The sequence below is a fragment of the Cynocephalus volans genome, chromosome 4 (genome assembly GCF_027409185.1).
Source record: "Cynocephalus volans isolate mCynVol1 chromosome 4, mCynVol1.pri, whole genome shotgun sequence".
NCBI classification, from domain to species: Eukaryota; Metazoa; Chordata; class Mammalia; order Dermoptera; family Cynocephalidae; genus Cynocephalus; species Cynocephalus volans.
In genome coordinates, this window is record NC_084463.1 from 168,217,229 (window position 1) to 168,234,089 (window position 16,861).

A 16,861-nucleotide genomic window follows, 5' to 3' on the forward strand; every position below is an offset into this window, starting at 1 on the left:
CCTAACTCAGCTGCTGGGGAGAGGGCTCGCCCCTCAGAGGCCTGGCTCTGGAGCTGGGCAGCTATGTGCTGACCTTGAGCCCTGCTCCCAAGGTCACAGCCTCCACCCTGCGTGATTGCTGTCAGCAGTGGATGAGACCCAGGGGCAGAGCCACAGTATCAAAGAACTGGTCGGCGGGTTTGGGGTCTTTAGGAGATCCAGGTAGAACACAGCATGCTGCCCTTGCAGCGATGAGGAGGGTGGAGAACAGGAGGCCCTGAGGGTGGGGCTGACAGTCCCTCCCCAGGTCTCTGAGGGGGTGGGGGAGAGAAGGCTGCTGGACCTCCACCCATGGGGTGAGCCATCTCGGTGTCCAGGAGGAGCCTTCTGGAGGCCACAGCTGCACAGTGTGCCCCCAGATGCCACCTGAGGCACCTTCCCCAGCTTTGGCAGCCGTGTGGTCTGGGGTGAAGGGACCCACGTGGCTGAAGAGACTGGTCAGGCCCCAGCCTGCGATGTCAACCCATCCCCGCTTTATGGAAAGGAAGGGGCACCCACAATGAGAAAGAAGAGGTGGTGGGCAGAGGGTGTGAGGTAGCCGGGCAGCCCACCCCGGGGCCCTGGGGTGCAGAGCACTGTCTCATCCCAGGCAGGCGCAGGGCATCCTGGCCAGAAGCAGGGACCATGCAGCCATCTGGACTGGGCACCTGGGTGAGGATGTGAAGCCGAGTTCCAGTCAAAAGGCTGAGTGGACACTTACCTCTGCCGCCTGCTTGGGGCCTGCCCCTGATGGGCTAGCTGACTGTGATGTGTTTTTCACTTTTTCCTCCCTCCTTCCTGGGCCTTCATTCCTCAGAAATGAATTCAGAACATATTTTTGGTGTGAGCAGTAACTTGTTTATTGAAGTCACGCTACATCTCATCTGTTGACGAGCTGTCCTTGTGTCTCCCAATCACATAGATTCTCTCTTGTCAGGGTGCTATGGATCACAGAGACAACCAGCTCAGCTGCCGGGTCCCCAGGGTGTCTGGGGGTGGCCATGGTGAGGCACAGGCTGGGGAGGGTTAGTCCCAGCAGTAGCCTCGTAGCCTTGCAGGCAGAAAGAAGGGGACAGGCCTGGTGGTGCCCACCCCACCCCCTGATGACCACCACCATGTCTGCTGTGCTCTTGTTGGTTCGTTACAACCCTTTGAAGCATGAAGGCCATCCCGGTCTGTGGCTGCGGTCAGTGCCCCAGTTGTAGGACATGGGTGATAGGTCAGCGAGCAAGCAGCTGTGTGAGGGTCTGATGGCAGCCATGCCACACCACGTGTTCATCATGTGTGGGTACGCTGTACTCAGGCATGCGTGGAGCCACATACATGGGTAGGACTATACTTTCTGCTTGGGGGACTCATGGCTGTGTCCTTGGTGGATGTGTGGGGGATGTTGTGTGGTTTCTATGCCACCTGTGGCTGGTGGGAGTTGGGCCCTGGACAAGTAGCCACACCTGCCTGAGTCTCACAGGATGAAGCCAGCTCTGCCAGGAGCGCCTGATGTGGACATGTGGTGGAAGCCTGGTGAGGCCCTGATGTGCACCCACAAGAGGGGATGGGGTGTGGCAGCACCACGGGCGTGGGGGGACTCAACCCTGGTTCATAGCAGGAGGCTGCATGTCTGATAGCAGCCGGGGGGTGGGGAAGGCCAGAAGAGCCAGGCACCCTGGTAAGAGCATGATGGACACAGGGAGGGGTCAGGCCATGGGACAGACCTTCACAGAGTGGAAACTGCCCCTGGCAGGCTGATAAAGGAAGGGTGGAAGGTTCCGGGAGTTGGGCCAGCTGCATACTATATGTAGGATGGAAGGGCAGCTCCGAAAGACTCCAGAGTTCCTACCAGAATGTCGACACATTAGAAAACTCCACAAAGGAGCAAAAAGTAGAGCCTCCTGCTGGGAAGACACTGCAGCCACATCACCGAGCAGGAGCAAGTGACTGTTGAGCAGAGAGAGGGAGAGGGCGAGAGAGAAACTCGACACGGCGGTGAGGATGCACCGAGGGCCTGGGCAGAGGCGGGCAGCAGACCTGTGGTCTGAAACTCAGGAGGCCGCGGTGGATCCCTGCAAGTAGCCAGTGACAGGCAGAGAGCTGCTCAGCCGCCTCAGTAATGAGGGAAACAAGTTAAAGCCCCAGGGAGATGCCAGCCCACGTGCAGCCAGGCTGGGATGGAGTCGATGCGACGGTATTGAGTGTTGGCTGCCGGGACATTGCATGCCACGGGAGTGTGGTGGAGGACCTGTGTGCCTGGGACCCCCCAACCCCACCCGGGAAGGGCTGGGCATGCCTGGGAGCGTCCAAGGTAGAGCCCCTCTGAGTTAGGTTCACAGACATGCAGAGCCCTCATGAGGTGGAACACAGACAGTCTTTTTTTTTTTTTTTTTTTTTTTTTTAAAGATGACCGGTAAGGGGATCTTAACCCTTGACTTGGTGTTGGCAGCACCACGCTCAGCCAGTGAGCTAACCGGCCATCCGTATATGGGATCCGAACCCGGGGCCTTGGTGTTATCAGCACCGTACTCTCCCAAGTGAGCCATGGGCCGGCCCAGACAGTCTTTTCAGAGAGAAAACTCGGGGCACAGCCCTCACCTGGCGTGTCAGATTATGGTGGGCGTGACTGGCCTGTGCAGAACTTTAGATAGAGTTTCTCTAACATTCACTATGTTTGTCTTCGTTGGCTCAGGCCAACCTTGTCAGCTCAACAAAATACCACAGACCGGGTGACTTAAATGACAGAAATGCATCTTCTCACAATCCCGGAGGGTGGAACTCTAAGATCGGGGAGCCAGGAGGGCTAGGCTCTGGTGAGGGCCCCTTCTGGTGTACATGGCACCTCCTCACCATGACCTCACATGGCAGAGAGAGCAGGCTCTCATTGTCTTCTGACAAGGGCACTGATCCCATCCTGGAGCCCCACCCTGTGACCTCACCTAACTGATACTGCCTAATTGCCTCCCAAAGACCCCACCTCCTGATACCACCACATTGGGGTTAGGGCTTCAACATATGGATTTGGCAGACACAAGCACCCCCTCCATGGCAGTATTTAATTCAAGTAGTTAATAGGAGAGGCCTCTGCATGTGGGAGGGAAGCTCCTCATAGTGGCTGGGAGGAGCCCTGTCCTTCCCGGGAGGTCTGCCCAGGGCTGCCTGCTCTTTCCTGTGGCGCCAGGTCCCCTTCTTGGTGGCCATGTGGTCTGTCCCCTTACATGCTGTGCTATGAATGCCCACGGCTGGACAGAAGGGAGCTGAGGGAGAAATTCTCTGTGAATTGCAGCCACTGCCTATGAATTCTTGGTGCCACAGGGTGTGCCCGCTACCTTGGTTCACCCGTAAGTGCCCAGTCCCAGCCCTAGCCAGAGAACCTCTGGTCTGGAGAAGAATGGACCCAGTAGGGGACAGGACCACTGAGGGATGGAGGCAACGTGCTACCCAGAGGGCAGGACTAGGCCATCCACTGTGGCCAAAGGACAGGGAAGGTCGTTCCTGGCCAAAGCCAACTCCCGCCACTGGTCCCTGGCTTGGCGTTTTCCAGGAGAGCCAGCCCCCTGCAGGAACCCACGGGCACCCTTGTCAGTATCTCAGAGTGGGCACCCCATGTCCCCATCGGCTCCTGGCCCTGACCCCGCGTGTCCCTGAGCCGGGCTTGCCTCCCACTCTGGGGCAGAGCCTCTTGCCCTTTCACCCCCGTTCTTCAGAGGCTCTTCACACCCCTGTCATCCACCCCGTACTCTGTCCCCTTACCCTGCCTGGCCCCTGCTCAACATCCCAGTGACCTGGTGAGGGAGTCAGCTGCTGTCACAGCCCTGCCTGGAAGATCCGCAGGTGACAGTAGGGGTCGGCTGGGCATTGGCCATGCCCTGGAAAGGGGTGGGCCTGAGGAGTTGGCCTGAAGGTCAGCAGACAACACTGGACACAGGAGCTGGCCCTGGGCAGGGCACAGGGTCTTCAGACCTTCTAGGGCCAGCGCAGCCCTGCAGGGTCCCTCAGGCTTGGTCTGAGCATGGCGAGTAGGTGGGGCCAGGCTAGCCAGCCCCAGGCCTGGAAAGAGCAGCTGGTGGCAGGGCCCTCCAGGGCCTGAGTTTACCTAGAGGGCAGCAGTGCCCAGCCTGTCCGTACTAGCCAGACCAGTCGTCCGTCTGCATCCCCCTTCAGGCTCCTGGCTTGGGGGTTGAGGCTGCCTGCAGCCCAAGGCATGTGGTTTACCAGTTTTTCAGAAGAGGCTCTTCTGGGAGCTGTTACACAGGATTCATGCCACATCCTGCACCAGGTGTAAATGTCACTGCAGATTGTCCTCCCATCGGGAGGGGCCTGCTTGTGTCTGCAGTGGGAGTCTGGGGCGTGATTGGTGCTGCAGTGCAGCAGCAGAGACAGGTGCATCCTTCCAAGAAGTGCAGGGGGCTGCTCTCAGTGTCATTCCAGAACTCTCCATGGGGCTTTGCTGGGTGCAGCTTCTCTGCTTAGAGCCTTCCAGGCTCCAGGGGCCCCCACCTGCCCCTAGGGTTCTCACTGTGCCCTACTGTGTCTTCAGATTCCCTTAATCTCTCTGAGCTGTTCCAACCCTGACAGCAGGGAGACCCACATGAAGTGGGGACTTCCCAATGGAGAAGGGGGACCCGAACATCAGGTGGGGGGAGAAAAACAGCCTGAGGGCCTGGCCTGGAGTCAGGTACAGGATCTAAGCAACAGGCAGGGCAATTAATCTCCTGCTGGTCCCCAGTGAACCTTGAGGAGTGTGAATGTCACTGCCCTAGCCATGTGGCTGCTTGAGCCCCCTGCTGTAGCCATGTCATCTGGGAAGGGTCTGGGATCATGGGGTCATTGGGTCATCTTCTGTTGGTGCTGGTTGCCCGAGGCCCTGCAGCTGCCTGATGTCCCTAGGGGACTGTGGTATTGTGGTTACTCCCCAACTCCCTGGAGGTGGCTCCCTGGGGAGTTTGGACCTGGCATAGGGCTGCCTTAAGTGGGGATGTCTCAGGGTCACCCAAGTCCCATAGAACGTGCCACTCCCTGAACCCCTCCAGTGCTCAGGGGTGACCATGTCTAAGGTCCCTGCAGTAGGACCCCCGTCTGGGGCTTGGGGTGCCTGGGGTACTGGCCGGCTGGGTCCTGGCTTACTCAGAACACCAAGCAGTTTAGTGTTTTCAGCTGAGAAGGGGGGTCCTGTCTCTGCTCACATTGTGGGAGGGGAAGCAGGAGCCACCCAGGGGCATGGCCTAGTTGTAGGGGCTACCATGGGCAGAGCAGACAGGCCACCCTGGGCCCCTTAGATGGGGAGCTGCCTGGCTATGTAGCGTAGCAAGTTGTGCTTGCAGGTGAGGAGGGGCTGGCAGGGCTGTGTGTGATGGCCTGACACAGCCACACTTGTATTGTTGCAGGACCGACCAATTGGGCATGTTCACACATAAGGAGTTTGAGCAGCTGGCCCCTGTGCTGGATGGCTTCAGCCTTATGACCTACGACTACTCCACGGCGCAGCAGTGAGTGTAGGCTTGTGGACACCGCGGGGCATGGCCTGATGGAAGCTGGTGGTGCTGTTCCTACCCTGTGTCCAGGAGGAGGTGGTCGTGTGGGCTGGGCCTTGGCCTGAGCCACAGACGCACGCAGGTGTCCAGTAGGAAGGACACCCAAAGGCCACATGTCTGCAATCCCTCCTCCCCTGCATGTGTCTCAGACTCCTACTTCTTGCTCTGGGGACAGGGAGGCTGCACATGAGCACCTTGCCCTGGGCATGGGACATCCCATGGATCCCAGCAGAAGGTGCTAGAGACCTGGACTGCTTTGCTGATGCCGTTCATGATCAGTCATTTCTGGTTCTTCCTGACTCTTGGGAGGTGTGGGCCACCGTAGAGAGAGAATGTGCCCATGGGAGCTGAGCACCAAGCTCAGGTACAAGGCTTCCTGCCTGGTGCTGAAAGTGCTCCCCCTCTTGCCCCTACAGGCCTGGCCCTAATGCACCGCTGTCCTGGGTTCGAGCCTGTGTCCAGGTCCTGGACCCCAAGTCCAACTGGCGGAGCAAGATCCTCCTGGGGCTCAATTTCTATGGCATAGACTATGCAGCCTCCAAGGACGCCCGGGAGCCCGTCATCGGGGCCAGGTGAGCCCAGGATTCTCCCACCACGCTCAGGGTGTTGCTAGTCTCAGGTGGGTGTGTGCTGTCACACCCCAGGAAAGGCAGGAAGAAGTCGGCCTGGGAAGGGCAGGGGTCCAGTCCCCAGGGGCTCATGGACTGTGGGATTGGAAATATGGGCTGGGTGGGAAGCTCCGGGTCCTGCACCTGTGCCTGCCCTGCCAGGGTTGCCACCCTCCCTGCAGCACTGATGCATTAGCTGATGAGTGTGGCCTCATGCTGTTCCTGAACATGACTGACCTGTTGGTGGTCTTAGGAGTGTGTGCGGAGAGCTGGATGCAGCTGCTGGGTTTGGGGACCCCTCCTTCAGTTTATGCATGTCTGGGGCTCACTTGGGACCCAGGCACCGAGGCCTGGGCCCACCCTTGTGTTTCGAATGCTCCTTTCTCCATCTGGTATCGTTTGCCTTCTACTGAAGGACTTCCTGTACCATTTCCTCCTTGTGGTTCTGCTGGTGTGGATTCTTTTCAGCTTTATTCTACCTGTTTCTGGAAGATGGTTTTCCTGGGTGTGGAATTCTGGTTGCTGGTTTTTCTTCAGTACTTTGCAGATGTTGCCTCTGTGTCTTCTCACTTGCATTTTTCCAACAGGCAACGTGTTGTCCATGTTCTCTTTTCCCTTCATGCCCTGCTTTTAAGATTTTGTATTTATCATGGGTTCTGAGCAGTTTATGATGTTTCTTCATGTTTCTTGTGCCTGGTGTTCATTGAGCTTCTTGAATCTGTGCATCTATACTTTTCATCAAATATGGAAAAATTTTGGCTAGTTTCTTAAAATATTATTTCTGTTCCTCCCTTTGTTTCCTTGTCCTTCAGGGACTGTAAATACTTGTGTTAGGTTGATCGGATTGGTCCCTCAGCTCAGTGATATGCATTTTACTCTGCTGATTCTTTTTTCTGTTTTCTCCTGGTCAGTTTTTGCTGCTGTTTTCGTAGTTCGCTGGTCATTTCTTTTGCCATTCGTTCCATTGGGTGCTCTTTTCGTCTCACATGTTGTAATTCTCATGTCTAGGGATTTGTTTGGGGTATTTTTAGTGGCTGGCCAATACAGGGATCTGAATCCTTGACCTTGGTGTAACAGAACCACACGCTAACTAACTGAGCAACCAGCCAGCCCTCAAGGTTTGTTTTGGGTCTTTTTACATTTATATCTTCCATGCCTCAAGTAAACTTTTGCATTTATGGGATTCACTTATAATCACTGCTTAAGGTCTTCATCTGCTGATACTAACACCTGGGTTAGTTCTGAGTCAGTTACAGTTGGTTTTCCTCGTCACTTGGGGGTCTTGTTATATTGTCTCTGTAGACCTGGTACTCTTGGATTAGGCACTGGACATTGCAAATTTACCTTGTTGGGTGCTAGGTATTTTGGCATTCCTATAAGTATTCTTGATCTTTGTTCTGAGTGCAGTTAACTTAATTGGAAACGGTTTGAACCATCCACTTTTCTGGAGAACCTGGTCTTTTTCATGGAGAAAGGCATTCAAGACTGAGATCTGAGATCTGGTGCCACCTACTCGCTGATCTCAGCTGTCGTTTTGGTGGAAATCTCTGGGTCCCCCGCAGGTCTGCTCTCCATGAGGAGCATGGCACATGTCAACCTAGGGCAAGTGAGCAGAGGCCGGCTGTCTGCCCTGCGTGAGTGCCGATGTCCCAGCCAGGCCCACCATGGTGTTTCCCTCTAGATTGGCCCCAGGGCAGACATAGAGATGACCTGGCTGGCCCTTGACTAGACTCACAGGTTCTGGTGGGTAGCAGTAGTCAGAAGAGTAGTGCATTAGCGCAACTCTCCTCTGAGGAGCACTCACCAGGAGTGAGACCACCCCTCACTCAGCCGTCCCTCCATGGTGTGATGTCAGGGTGGTCTATGCTCTGAGGCAAGGGTGGGACCCGTGGGGGGCTTTCTCCCCACTCCATGTCCACACAGCTGATCCTGGAGTCTGAGATCCAGCACAGGGGGCAGGCAGGCCCTGGGGCCACCTGCTTTTTTCCAGTGGTTGGCAAGAAGTCAGCCACACAGCCACATAGCTGTGTGGAGACGCATAGGGCACAAGCAGAGAAGAGATGAGTAGGGCTGCCACACTGGTGAGGGCTCTTCGCCCCAGCTCCTAGGGGTCCCCTGCCCGTCAGTGGCAGCCCTGTGCTGAGAGGGGGCACAGGTCAGTTGCTGGGGTTTGAGCCCTGTCTCTGCAGTGCAGTGAGGCACTGGGCTCATGGCCACTACCCCCACTGTGGTCTTTCTGTATGCTGCACCCCCAACACCCAGCCATTCTCTGACACTGGGATCCCTGGAAGCCTCTGGAAGACTTGCCGGTGTCCCCACTGTGCCCCCACCTTCCCACACCCCTAACATAATGCCTGGCTCAGGTGGGGCCATTTCCAGAGTTTGGGCTCCTGGCACCAGGCACTGGCGTCTTCAGGAAGCCTGGCTATGGTGCTTGCTGACCGGTCAGCTAGGAGCAGGAGGGCACCAGTGCCAGGCCCTGACTCTGCTCCAGTGTGGGTTGTACTTTCCTAGCCTGTGAGGGGCCTCACCTCTGCTCAGGCCTTTGAAGGGAAGACTAGGTGTTGGCCTTGAGTTACCATCTGCAGTAGTCTGCAAGGGCTGCTGTGACAAATCCGCAGACTGGGTGGTTTAAACAACAGACATTTATTTTCTCACATCCTGGAGGCTGGAAGTCCAAGATCCAGGTGCCGCAGGGCTGTTCCTGCTGAGGCCTCTCTCCTTGGCTTGCAGATAGCGTCTTCTCCCTGTGTCCTCATGTGGTCATCTCTGTGTGTGTCTGTGTCCTGATCTCCTCTTACAAGGACACAGTCCTATGGGATCAGGGCCGACCCGACTGACCTTGTTTAACTTGATCTCCTCTTTAAAGACTCTGATCTCCAAGTGCAGTTGGAGGCAATGGGAGTTAGGACTGCGACTGTGGGCTCAGGGACAGAGCTCGGCCTGTGGCACCACACAAGAGTGAGGAGTTGCTGTTTGCTTGCTGCACATTGCCCAGCATGAGCTAGTGGGGTTGTCACACCCCAGCTCCTGAGACAAGCACAGTGCACCCAGCCCAGGCCATATCACAGGAGGCATCAGTAGCCTCCCCAGCAGTCAGTGCCCCACATGTGATTGAGAACGGGCTGGGGGCTGTGGGGGTTAAGGAATTCCAATTACAGAGGAGTGTGTATGAGTGGGGATTGCACATGACTGTGCAAATGTGTGTGCGCATGTGTACACATGAACATAAACACACAGAGACTGCCCTCAGGCCTCCTGGCATTGCTCACGTTGGGATTCTGGGTGCACTGCAGCTAGGCAAGGAAGAAATCCCTCCTAACCTTCCCTCCTCCCCCATCCAAAGTGCCTTTTGCTAATGACTCCTGGGCCTAGGAGTATAGAGGAGGGGTATGGGCACTGGGCGGGCCCTGGCCTGGAGAGGGGAGCAGTGGGTGGAGAGAGCTGGGTCCCCAGGGTCCCCTGGACGGCTGTTAGCTTCTGGCCTGCCTGGTCCTGCCGAAGGACTCTGCTTGCTCAGCCTCACCTTGGTTGGGGCAGCAGCACAGATGCTGCTCCGCGGGGCCACCTCCCGCGTGGCTAAAATAAATAACCAGCCCAAGACTCGAGACCTGTTGACACGTCTGTCCTCAAGCTGCAGGCAGGCAGAGAGTGCTGACGTGGCAGGGCTGTGCTCCTGCCTCAAGGGCGTGTGGTGGGAAGGTGCACCCTGGCTTTGGTCCTGGCTGGCAGGTCTGTCCTGCAGCAAGAAGGACTGAGGGGGACATGTGGGAATGACAGATACAGGTGCCACTGCCTCCGGGAGCCAGGCGTCTGGCTCACAACTCTGCCTTCTCAAGCAGGCAGTGCTCCCACCTCTGGCTGCTGGAAGATTTGAGATGGGGAGGGGCCCTGCCCCCAGCCGCTCGCTCCTCCCCAGGCCAGCAATTCCTTACAGCATTCTTCCTGACCTACCAGTGAATGTCTGGCCCCTCCCCATTGGCCTGCTGCCTGTGTGGACCCAGCCGCCCATACCCAACCCTTGGGCCTTTCCCTGGGCCCCTCCCACCCATCAGGCCCCCGTGGCCACACCCCAGGTGGGTGACATCCCCTCTCATACAGAGCTCAGCCTAAGGGCTCATTGCCACATAAAATGCACGGGGGGTTGCACAGGCCACTCATTTTGTGGTGTCCTGTGGGTCCTCCAAATCTGGATCCTTAGCTGGAGCTGGTCATTCCCTGGCTTTTCCGGTACTGTCTGTTCTCACACTTGTACTGTTCCTCCCGAACTCAGACACCTCGCCCCACCCTGTGCTCTTGCCTTCTGCTATTGGCACAAAACTTCTGTTTGTCTTGCTGAAATCTTACTTGTTAGTTGCAGTCGCCCCTGTAGCCCAGGGGGAGCAGAGAGATGGCCCTCAGCCTGTCCACACCCCACATACTGGTGTGGCCACACTGGTGTGGCTGCCGGGCATCCTCTCCAGGCTGGACACTAGTTGGCTTTCCAGCCCACACTGTGTCCTCCCCAGAGTGGACAGCCATCATCCCCTCATCCCGTCTCTGTCACCTCCCCAAGGGACATCTGTGAGGCAGGTGGCAGGAGGGAACAAATCCAGTGCTTGCGGCCCTTGTCACCACTGTTGTGGCCCTGCTGCCATGACTCGGTGGCACTAGGTGTTTTCTTCTTTTCTTTCTTGTTGGTCTTTTACTGTGAGAATCTTTGAGCATGAAAGTTCATAGAATGGTGTGTCAAGCCCCTCACAGCCCCCTGAAACTTGGCCCCACGCAGCACTGAGGATTTCAGCCAACACCAGCTCCTGCGTCCACATGCTCATACTTAGCACATTCTTCTGATGCTCTTGAGTCCTATCAGATAGCCAGTGACGTGAGGTCAAGTGTGCCCCACTCCCACATCCCCCCAATGTCTCCAAAACTGACTTTGGGGGCCCTGGGCTCAATGTGGCCTTCACTGACCAGCCCAAGACCTCGGGTGTGCCCCTGTCTGCTGGGCAGGAGGTGGGTCGGGGCAGTCAGTTTGTGCCTGTGGGGCCCCTCAGCTATTCTTGTCCTGTGGTGGGGGACTGTCAGCTGTGGGGGTGTCAGTTGGGTCATTACTGGATCCCACACTTCAGACACGAGCTGCTGCAGAGCACCAGCGCTTGGGGCCCAATCCCTCTGATGACAGTGAATCCAGAAGAGGTTAGCAATGAGATGAGCAGCCCAGCTACTGCAAGTTGGCCCCCAGGCCAGGGACAGTTGTTGAGGGGAGGGTCGCCTCTACAGGGGAGGGAGGGAAAAGAGGGGAACACATTTACTCAGGCTCCAGACCCCCAGAAACGTAGCTCACCAAAACAGCTCTTGCAGCCCCTGCCAGTCACTATCAGAACCACTGCCCATGGCCCCTCTTCCCGTGTAGGTGACAGGCCAGGTGTGAGGTGCGGGTGAGCCTGGTGGACGCTTGGGCTCCCTCCAGCTCTTTCAGAATGAAATTGCTCTTTGGTAACAGAGCCCAGGCAGCTTCTCCCAGGATTATCTGCCATTCCCATCTCAGCCTCCAGCACTGGGACCCCGGCCCTTTGTGGCAGGTGTCCCTTGTCACTCTGAGGAAAGTGGGGAGGGGATCAGCCACTTAGCCATCTGCTCGGCCATAGATAGGGCCAGGATCCCATGATGGGGCAACTGGCAGCTTGCTCAGGCTGGCGCCATGTTATGTCTATTCTCTGCTAGCTACGCCTGTTGTCTGTGCCTTCCCAGGGCCCCCGTGGGGGCCTGGTCTACAGAACAGCGTCCTGCATGACCACAAGTCAGGGCTTCTGGGGGTGTGGCCTAGTCATTCCTCTGTTTTTAAAGGAGTCTAAGCGGTGTGGAGCATCCCAGGATATGTCTTGCCCAGATGGGACAGGTTCCCTCTCTGAGGATGCAGGTACCCATGGGTAGGTGTGGGTGTAGATCTGTGCATTCCTGTGGCTGCCAAGCTCGACACTGAAAGGCTGTCCTGCTACCCTGGTGGATGTCCCCTGCTGCCCAGAGGCTCTGCCTCAGCACATGCCAGGCAGACAGCAGAAGCAGTGGCAAGGCCACTGCACAAGAGCCTGCAGGGCAGGACCACGTGGGTGCCTTCCTCGGGAATCTTTGGGGCCCCCACTGCTCCACAGGCATCCCCCAACCTGCTGGGCCTCTCCTACCCCTGCCCCTGGGGGAGCCTGCTGGGGACCTCACTGCAAGCCAGCCCAGCCCAGGGACACAGCCAGATGGGTCCCCAGAGGGCGGGCCACAGCACCTCTTGTGGGATGAGCGTGTGGAGGAGCTCCCCTCAGGCCTGACTCCCCCAGCTCAGCATTCTGCCCCAAGGCCACACACAGGGCACATGGGCAAGGGTGCTAAAGTGCCCTCAGAGGCCACATGCCCAGCAGCTGCTAGCCTGAGACAGCAGTGCTTGGTGACCAAGGCCGCACCCTAGGAGTACACCAGGTCTCTGCTTAGGGCCCCACTGGGCAGGGCAGGGAGGTATCTGTGTGTGGCTGGGATGGGTTGGCACAGGGAGGCTAGGCCCTTCCCTCCCTGCCATGCTCTGCCTCCTGGGGGGCCTGGGGCACGTCCCCTCTGCCAGCACTGAGTTCCCTCGCTGAGGTCACACTTGCTCCCGACTGGAAGGTGGCCTCTGATGAGGCTGGGCTGGGGAGTTGAGGGTCCACATGGGGTGTGGGCTGGGCAGTGGCGGGCAATCTTTTTTTGCACAAGGACCAAGAAAAGGAAAATGTCTGCAGGCTGTGCTTTTCCCTGGAAATCATCTTCTTAAAGATTGGTGGTATTTGCAGCTAGACCCAAACATTCTCTTTCCTGTCTGCATCCTGGGGGGTTTCCTTTGGGAGCATAAACAGATGCAGCTCCCTCCCCCTGACCCATGCGACTGGGGAGTGCTTTCCAGTCTGGATTTGTCCTTTCTTTTTTTTTTTTTTTTTAAAAGATGACCGGTAAGGGGATCTTAACCCTTGACTTGGTGTTGTGAGCACCACGCTCAGCCAGTGAGCGAACCGGCCATCCGTATATGGGATCCAAACCCGGGGCCTTGGTGTTCTCAGCACCACACTCTCCCGAGTGAGCCACGGGCCGGCCCTGGATTTGTCCTTTCTGATGGGGCCGCATGGCCCATTGCACAGCCCTTTCTGCAAGCTGGCATGCTCCTGCCAAGATGCACAGACCATACCAACTTCACCCCCAGCCACTGGTGAGGCCTCCTTAGCAGGAGTCTTGACACCCAAGTAACAGGTAGACCTGCCACTCGGTGCCCATCACTCACCTGGCCATCACCCGCTGGCCTGATGAGGGTTGAGTGTGCTCTCCAGCCTCAGTTTGCCATTTGTGCCGAGAGGTTCATGGAGTTGGTTGGCAGGCCACATGTCAGCTGATGGCCCCCAGGGCAGCTGCAGAGCTTAGAAAAGAGGGCTCTCGTGGGCTGGAGGTGTGGTGCTGCACGGGAGCCAGGCACTGCTGGCCAAGTGAGGCCCAAGCTCTGCTGCCAGCCTGGGGTCCAAGGAGGCCACTTGAGCACAAGAGGCAGAGAGAGCATGAGAGAGACAAGGACCCATGGATGTCAGGGTCAGATGGTCACTAGCTCACAAACAGGAGAACCCCTGTAAGGAGAGGCTTGGGGGGAAGAAAGCAAGGCTGGCCTCCAGACAGGGACGTGCCCAGCAGCCAGAAGAGGAAGGGGCAGGCCTTAGCAGTGCCCCCACCCCAGGGACCATCAGGAGCACATGCCCCATTTTCCTTCTGTGGGAAGGGAGGGGCAGCCCGGGAGCCCTGGGCCAGGGTTGGCAGAGCAGCTCAGGCCATGGCAGTAGCAGGAACAGGAAGCCACCACTTGTTTATTGGGCACCTGTTGGACTCTGGACCGGGGGCCTCCACTGGGTTGGTGGTTGGGAGACTGAGGTTTCGGGGTCTGGTCTGGCAGGGTGCAGAGGGTCCTCTTGGGCTGGCCTGGTTGCTGGGTGAACCAGACTTTCCATTGCTCCCAGTTGAGCACTGGCCTCCCCTGCCGTTTGGGAGTCTCAGGGACCCTTTGGGCAGGTTGGCTCTTCATAGGGTCCCCCTGGAGACTGCGCTTTTCCAGCTTCCAAACTGGGACAGCCACTCGCTCACCCTCTTCCCGCAGGAAAGCTGCACCCTGGTGGGCTGTCTTCTCTCTGCACTGCCTCCAGGACATGGACTCATAGCAGCACTGACCTGGTCACAGGTGTGATAAACGGCGGCGAGGCTGGTTGGCCGGGAAGCATGTGGGATCCTCCAGGCATGGCATTATCGATGCCTGTCACATACAGGGACTATGTAGTTACATTGCAATGCATTTGGGAGCCAGGGCAGCAGAAGCAGCCAGGTAGTCAGGGTCAGGGGACAGCCCTACCTGTGCTAACTGTGTGGTCCCAGAGGCATTCCCTGGTCAGCGTATCTGGTAACTCTGTTTCCATCCCTGGTGCAAAGGCTTCAACCATGGCAGGGTAGCAGAGATGCCTGCCCACTGCCCTCCCAGGGCGTCCCAAGCTCAGGTCTTCAGGCCAGCCAGACAGTGGCAGCTTCTGTTGGAACCATCCCAGCACGTGTCCAGCCGTGGGTCAGCCTTCAGTGGGCCCTCTCTCATTCAGTGAGACAAGGAGATCACTTAGACTTAGCTCTTCTAGGAAGGGCCGGCACCACCACTTCAGCCGGGTGTCACAGCACAGAGCTAAGTGACCACTGCAGCCCCACCAAAGAGGGCTGAGGCCCCACATGGAGTTTGGTTGGGGATGCACTTTAACCAATCCTTTTTTTTTTTTTGGTGGCTTACTGGTATCGGGATCCAGACCCTTGACCTGGGTGTTACAACACTGCACTTTAACCAGCTGAGCCAACTGGCTGGCCCCTATCTCTGCACCAAGCCCCACACCCCACATGTCCTGCTTTCCTCTCTCTCCTGGGGGAGCTCTTTCTCCAAGAGAAGCTTCCAGGCTATTCTCCAGGGGTGACCTTCCCCTCCCTGGGGAAGTCTAGGAACGTCTCATGCTCGACTGCTCTTTTCTCCCTAGAAACCTGGTGCTCCTAAATTTCGTGTGACCTAGGGCTGTTTCCTTGACCTTTTTGCTCTGAGGCCTGTCACTGTCTTTGAGGCGGTTATAATTCACTGCCGTGAAATATTGCCATTTGTGTGGTTCAGTGGCATTCAGTGCTCAGAGTCGTGTGGCCCTCAGCACTGCCTGAGTCCAGAGCGCTCCCATTACCCCAGAAAGAAGCCCCGTGCCCTTCTAGCAGCTGCGCCTCCCTCTCCTCCCTGCACCCTGTCACCTCTAATCCACTTTCTGTCTCTGTGGATTTGCGTATTCTGGACATTTCATGTAAATGCGATCATACGGCATGTGGCTAAGGCCTTATTTTTAGTTTGGAGAAGTGTTCAGTCCTTATTTCTTAAATATTTCCCCATACACATATTCTCCCCTTCCTCTGGGCTTCCCACAATGCCTGTGTCGCCAGTTCTGGGCTTTCATTTCCCCTTTGCCTTCTCTGTGTCCCTCCCTCTGTCCTAGGCAGGCCCCTTGCTGGGTCTCTGCAGATTTTTTGCTGTGGCTGGCACTTGCTACCCTGAAAGGCGTGTGTGGCCCTTGCTGTTCCTCCGGGGAGCCTGGACCACCTGGTGGGGCTTGCTCCTCAGGGGTCTCACAGATGCCCTGGAGGAAGGTTCCAAGCACCAGTCTGGTGGCCCCCCGGCCCCCCAGGCATCTGCACATCCATCCTGCAGCCCTCTGAGGACTGTCCTCCCTCCACTGTGGTCATCCTTGGGCCTGGGGAGGGGGATCGCAGGGCAGCCTGTGCCTGCCCTTCCCCACTGCCCCACCCACCCCGACGCTGAGGCTGGGTGGCTGCACCCCTGCCCCAGGGTGGTCTTGCTGGCCCCTCCTCCGGCTCTCAGGAGCCAGGCTCCCACTCTTCTCACCACCAGACCAAGTACCTCTGTCTCACTTCTCTTTGTCTCTAGGGCCTGTATTCAGGAAAGGCGTGGGGTTCTAGTCAGGGCCCTCTCCATGTCTGCCCCCCACAGTGGGGCTCAAACCCTGTGCCCACCCCCTGCACTGCTGGGCCTGGCCCTCTTGAGGGGGAGGAATCCAGTGCTCTCAGGGGTTCTGGCTGAGGCCCCAGCCCTGGCTGCCTTGCCCCACCCCCCACCTCCTCCCATAGGCAGCAGATTTTGAGGGGCAAGCATGAGGCTCCCTGGAGGAGTATGTGGTGCGGTCAGAGCTCCCCACAGGCCCAAGGGCAAACCCCTCCCTGCAGCATCTACCCATGACCCCTGCATTTTGGATTCTTCTCACAGAGAGCCACTTAGCAGACGTTGGATCAAAAGCTGCAAATTACATTAACAACACCTTGAGTGGTGTTTTAATTATGAATAATCTAGTAATTGTAGATGACTAAAGCTGGTTGATGGGGTCTGCTGGTTGCAACTGTGTCTGCAGCAGCCTCCATGAGGAGCAGATCCCAACGAGCCCCTGGACATTTCCTGGGCATTTGCATCCCCCAGAATGGCCGCTGGGCATCAGCAAGGGCCTGGCCTGGAGGGGCTGCCAGGAACCAGGCAAGGACCAGAAAGGCCTGGCGCAGGCACAGACGAGAGGTTTTGTGGACCTCTGGCTGAGCAAAAAGTGCCCACAGAGCCTTGGTGCTGGGCGACTCGTGCCAGGCTGGTGGGAGTGGCCAATTCTCAAG

The 16,861-nt window shown here is 57.4% G+C and overlaps 1 protein-coding gene across 2 annotated transcripts in view; it reads left to right on the plus strand.

The window, feature by feature from the left end:
- Window positions 1–16,861, plus strand: part of CHID1 (chitinase domain containing 1) — a 37,815-nt gene that overhangs the window by 17,759 nt on the left and 3,195 nt on the right. For both annotated transcript variants that reach the window (XM_063093507.1, XM_063093508.1), the window contains 2 exons: window positions 5,394–5,495; window positions 5,957–6,112. In XM_063093507.1, the coding sequence (XP_062949577.1) occupies window positions 5,394–5,495; window positions 5,957–6,112 (258 nt within the window). The remainder of the gene's footprint in view (window positions 1–5,393; window positions 5,496–5,956; window positions 6,113–16,861) is intronic.